At 53.8% G+C, this 6,000-nt stretch overlaps 1 protein-coding gene across 1 annotated transcript; it reads right to left on the reverse strand.

Moving 5' to 3' along the window:
• Window positions 1-3,646: 3,646 nt before the first annotated feature.
• On the reverse strand, window positions 3,647-5,298 carry POSPLADRAFT_1049591 (hypothetical protein; the record flags this gene model as incomplete). The annotated part of the gene is made up of 5 exons (XM_024479794.1): window positions 3,647-3,843; window positions 3,871-3,925; window positions 3,992-4,217; window positions 4,542-4,814; window positions 4,871-5,298. The coding sequence occupies 5 exons, from the start codon at window positions 5,296-5,298 to the stop codon at window positions 3,647-3,649; spliced, it is 1,179 nt and encodes a 392-aa protein (XP_024335187.1).
• Window positions 5,299-6,000: the final 702 nt, after the last annotated feature.

A 6,000-nucleotide genomic window follows, 5' to 3' on the forward strand; every position in this document is an offset into this window, starting at 1 on the left:
GGACACTTCTGGCGTGCCCCAATGACTGTCGACCAGTGTGGTATGATTCGTACTGGAAGGGCCTGTCTCTGCACGCTGCAGAGATACATTGCGCTCGGGTGGTGTCCGCGCACCACTGCCGAGGAGGTCTGCAGGGAACCAATCCGAGTACGAACCCCTGTAGTTCAAGTCGAGTTGCGGTGTTGGCTCGCGCACGAGGACTGAATTGGAATCCGCGACATGGAACTTGACCGCGTCGCGAGACGTGAACGATGCGGGAGACGGCGGAGACGGGGCTCGCTTGCCCGGCGCAATGCTCGCAAATGTCTTCTGGACCTTGCGCTTGTTAAAGACAGAGTGGAGCATAAGGGGCGACGCGGTGGGCAGGGAGGGGCATGAAGAACGGGGCGGGGATGGCCAGACCTAGCTGGAGGGAGAGGTGAAACAGAGGCAGGCGCAGGCAGTCAGATACGGTGGTGCATCAGACTGGAGACGCCGTACCAACCATCGCATGATGGCGGGTATTATGGAGAGCACACGCGGAGTGTTGGCCGAGCGCTGGACTCTGCATCTGCACCCGGTGCTTCCTCCCGATGTCTACGACGATCAAGATAAGATCTCTGACCCGGACAGTCGCGGCAGCGCACGGCACATGGTCAGGGCGAGAAAGAGATCTTAGCGGTGGGCATTGCTGGAGCACGCACCGCCCACCATCGCGCGTCGCACGGTGATCTGCAGCCAGGGTCTAGGTCTGAGATTCTGTGCCTCAGAATTGATCGCAGCTTACCGGGGTCCGTCACAGCATCCGTGCTTTCCTGATGTAATTATGCTTGAAATGACTCCATTGAGCTGGCAAGACGAAGCGGGAGAAAGACCAATGTACCACGACGACGAAGGGCGGACTGAAGCGATGATGGGGATGCCGGATATGGTAGGTGGTCGGACGGACGAGTTGGGGAAGACGAGAAAGAGACAAAGGCGAACCATTCCTCGGCCCATCGTACTTATACGGCGCTGAGCACGGATTGACTTGACAGAGGGAAATAGAAGCAAGAAGACCAGGTGTCCAGATCGTGGACGAAGTGTCCTGCAAACCCATTCACTGGAAGCCATGATGCCTTAAAAGGAAGGAGCTTGGTGGGACACCGACGTCATTTGCGTGCAGAAGTCACAGCTTCTATCTTGGCTTCATCAATGCTCTGGCAATTCCTGAATGTGCCCGGCCACTGAGATCTGAGAGTCTAAGGATAGCTCGCACATATTCAGAACAAATGAGGAAGGTGCATATCCATGATCGGCTCTGTCGTCAGTCGCGCAGAGGGGCAGGACCCCGGAATCATGACGAAAGGCCATTGATGGGAAGCTGCCTCCGAGATCACTCATTTTGCGAGCTGCCCCCTGTACGGTTGGCGGGTGGGCGCAGGTCAAGATATGGTAACTAAATATGGGGTCCTGCCTCGTGTGGTACCCCGTGCTAGATCTCAGCGTGACAGAGCCTCAGACAGACCATTACGTAATCTAAACAAGGGCTGAATTCTGCTCGACGGCATCGGCGGCATGGGAGATGGGGCGCTTATGTAACCATAACTGAGTGATAGATGCTTGGAGACCTATGCTATATTCTCAAGGTATGAGCAGTATTCGCGCCATATGATACAAATAAATGAGTTACTCGCTTCTCAGGAATACTATGCAAGCACTGAGATCTGAAGGCTTGAGGTGCGACAGCGCAAAGTGTACTATGCCAATGTCCGATTACGTAAGGTCCTGCTTCGAGTCTGTAAATATACACATCTTTCAACTCCATATATATCTCCCTCTAGCCTTGTACGTTCTCCTTCTAAAGTACAATTTGAGTAAATATAGCCGGTCAAATACCATAGTAATTGTGCATCATGATGTGCTTGAGAATATTAGTAAAGTTGCACATATACAGGCTGGCACATTAAGTTGCGTACGATACGCCAAGTAAACGCAACCCAATTATTTCTTGATACCATATGCTCAGCCATCTTATCATGATAACGGTCTTAGGTACATACTCCATTTTGGTATTCTAATGGATGATTTGCTTGCCAAAGGTATCTTGTGTAAGCATGATATAAGCACGGATATCACACACAGTATCGATAATGGGAAAATATATAGACCATTACCATCACTAGACGTTACAACTTAGTCACTCTGAGGACCCCGGCAAGACCCGATCAGTGGCTGAGGCACGAAGTTAGACCTGCGCCCACCCGCCAACCGTACCCCTGCTATGATTGACTTCTTGACTTCTCGAAGCTCGGGTCCGCAACTTTGAATATCCTCGCAAGAGAACAGTCTTGAGAACCCTCGGACATCCTCTGGCTCGTCCACATCCTTCCATCCATCCTCCGAGTCCATCTCCCATCTCCCGTCCCCCCTTCCAGTGCTGGCAACTCTCCCATCTGTGCTCATACCCCCGTCGCTGCAAAATACTATGTCATCATTGACAGTAACTACTAGCCACGCTATGTATCATCAAACCGTCCAGGACAGCTTCGACGTTGGGCCCCTGATCTGAAACGCGTTCGAAGCGCGCCTCGTCTGCTCAGCCTCTGCGTCCCGCGCAGCTCACTTACTCGGGCCCCGACTGTCCTGCTCCAAGCTGTCCTGCTCCAAGCTATATCCCGCCGACTCCGTCCGCCCTTGCGAGGGGCCGGGACTGCACGGGGCGGGCGCATCTCACTTCCGGTGACTAGCCCGGCACCGATCGGAGTCGGCGCCAGCTAAGGTCGCGTCGTCGTGGAGAAAGTGCTCAGTGATGGTGCTTTTCTCCTATCGACCAACGCCGCCCGCGGGACACACGGTAGCATCCCATGCACATGCACCCGACTGCACGCCCACTTCGGCGGTTCCTGGGACCGGTGATTCTCGCGCGCGCAGTCTCCTGATGGCATGCTGGTTGCCTTCCCTGGCGTCCGCACTGAGATCGTCTGAGACCTCGCGCGCGCTACCTCGCTGCGCACGCGTCACGGGAGAACACCCGTCATCCGCACGTCAGTCAGTGCGGCGTGAACATTCCGGCTCCAGTCCACAGTCGATCGGCATCATGCCATCGTTGCTGACCGCACCGGGATATGCGGCCGGCGCACGGTAGGTGCACGCCGCGACATCGACCCCAGTTTGAGTCGGCTGGATCAGCACAGTACTTGACACGGGGCTCAATGCGACCCGGGTGCGCCGTGTTATTCTCATAAACACGGGGACGACTATACCGTGCGAAGCCCAACGGGAACGACGCGTTATGGGTATTCTGCGAGGACTTGAGGCGGCGCGATTCATCATGACGACATTATGGCGAAAGACCTTGCGCCCGGGCAGGACATGAAGCGCGAGCACTCGGTTATCACGGATACATGTATGCAGTGAACGTGAATGTGATATTGTCGCGCGCTCAAACACACAGCTGACCGAGGTGAAACGCAGAACGAGCTAAAGTATAAGATGGCTACACGGGCGAGAGATTAGATCAATGATACGACTTTGCTTGTATTTGCAGCAATGTCAGATACGCACGACTGTTTCATGTGCAATATATCGACATTGGATGTTATACTGTGCGTGAACGAAGACCACAAGGATGCTATTCAGCAACGACAGCACCAGAACACGGCATGTCATCATGGGTAGCTATACTTCAACAGACTACACCCATCCAAGATTCATTGTCAGACGCGGTCTCAACCAGGGCATCCTTTGGGGCGTGCTGGGGTGCCTGATGCGCCTGCGTCCAGCGCAACCTCGGGTCGTCTTTCTTCACACCCTCCACAAATCTATCCTTCACTTGCTCAAACCGATTTTCCAGCGCGGTGCCCCAAAACACGACGATGCGCGCTATCACACTGGCATAATGCCACGCACCCAGCGCGTTCGAGACGTCGAACGACACCATGTGCCGTTCGAATATTTGTACAATCTTGCCGCACATGCGTGCGAGTCAGTACCTCGCAAACAGCGCAACGCAAACAACACCCGGACGCACCCCGTCCTTGACCCAGGTAGTCGCAAGTACAGCCAAGGGGCCATCCGAGACAACGCTGAAAATCGGGAACTCAGTGATGCCTATTGCTTCCATGAATCGTGCCGCGGAGGTGCAGTGCAGGCGCCGCTGATTTTGACTCTGGACGTGGTTCGTAGCGGGCCCTTTATACTCGACAAGAATGAGTGGAAGATCGAGGTAGGTCGTTTCAGGCTCGTTATGCTGGCACCTAGAGCGTGAAGTCGTTCGAGGCAAGTCGTCAATTAGCAGTTGGCCCGTTGCTTCCACCTGGTTGGTGGCAGTCGACATCTGGCCAGCCTCCTGGAAGTCTTTATATACGGCAGAGGAGTCGCAAGTGGAAGAGTCGAGTGGATTATAGTTAGCGATGTTGGGGTCGAGTGAAAAGGGTGACGGCGATAGCACCGCGGTAGACTGACGACCCTCCAGCGCAGCCAAGTCGTTGTTTTCATCAAGCGGCCTTATGAAGCAGTACGGGCCAAGGGTCTCCTTGGCTAGGCGTACTGGCATGCGCAGAACACCTACTGCGCCGCACCTCGCCTGGGTGGAACTGATGGCCATTCTTTTCATGATGCTGTCAGGCATCAGGGCATCTCGCCATTGTCTCCAAAGAGTGCCCAGCCCGTGATGGATGTCCCCCTCTACCCAGGCCATCCCCTCGACCCATTGCAAACCAGAGTTCTTCCAATAGGCATGAAGCTTATCAATAGTGTATACATAATGTGCTGCATCTCGTTTGATAGGACCAAGGTCATCCAAATCATAATCACCATAGACACTTCGAGGGAGCGCAATCATGCACTCCAAGCTTCAGACAGTCATAATCAGTTTGCATGTCGCAGAGCACTTGAACAGACAACTTACACCGCATGTACTTTCCGTTGCCCCTTGGTGTTATCCTGCCCATCCATTTCAGATTGTAGGACGGGACTGATGACAGTGCCGAGAAAATCAAAGAAGAATCTATCCATATCGTAGCGCCAGCTTGCTCCGCTCGCTGATATCTCGCCTTGCATTTTCCCTCGTGAAGCAGAGCAAGTCGCCAGGATGGTCGACAAGTTGCCGACGAGTAGGTCATCCACCTGGCCCCACAACGCAGATTCCGTGAAACCTTCGTGGAATAGACACAACACGTCTTCGCCAGTGAATGACCGCGCACAGCCCTTGTCGAACCTATACAGTTTCTTTGCCAGTACACTGTCAAGCGTGGACAGTTGTCGCTCCTGACGGAACTTCACCAGCACCTTGAGCTCATCGAGGAGATCTGCCACATTTCTATCGACCGTAGGCATGTCATCCTAAATATTTGTCAGCCCAGCGCTACAAGCACAAGCCGCGATTGACACTCACCACTGAACACCACACCTGAGGCCAATAGAATTCCGTCGTATACTCGCAGATATTGGTCATCAGGGCATCCGATAGACGGGATACAGGGAAGGCCTTTCGGTCGCACAGCCAGTCTATAATTGTTGGCTGGCCCCCATCGTGATCACAGAAGCTGATGGCCCATCTCAGCGACTGGTTGCACGTCTTTTAAACAGGAAAACGTTACACACTCAGAGCACTGGTCTCCCGCATGCCATGCATCAGGCTCAGACGTCGTGGAAATGGATGGACTAGTCCGACGGTGAGACGACTTGCGAAACATAATCATACAAGCAACTCACGTGGACAGCTCGGTGTCCTCTATGCCATCAAGCCAGAGCGACATGAGGTCCTCAGGCTCACCAATACTGTCCTCATGGTCAGCAGTAATCACCGAGTCAACTCTCCACCGTACGACACTTCGCTGCCCTAGTTCATCCGCTAGTATTGCTCGTGACGATGCGAGGTCGTTTTGAATGCCGGCAATGTGTCTGTCCAGACTAACGAGAAATTGTGCCACAGTCAACGCACCCTCAGGTTTCGCAATATCAATGTCTCCTAGATGGTCTATTCGTGCGATATGCACACGAGGCTAGAACCATGGTATTAGACCCATCCGTGATCGC

The sequence above is a fragment of the Postia placenta genome, assembly GCF_002117355.1.
Source record: "Postia placenta MAD-698-R-SB12 unplaced genomic scaffold POSPLAscaffold_15, whole genome shotgun sequence".
In the NCBI taxonomy this organism is placed as follows: Eukaryota; Fungi; Basidiomycota; class Agaricomycetes; order Polyporales; family Adustoporiaceae; genus Rhodonia; species Rhodonia placenta.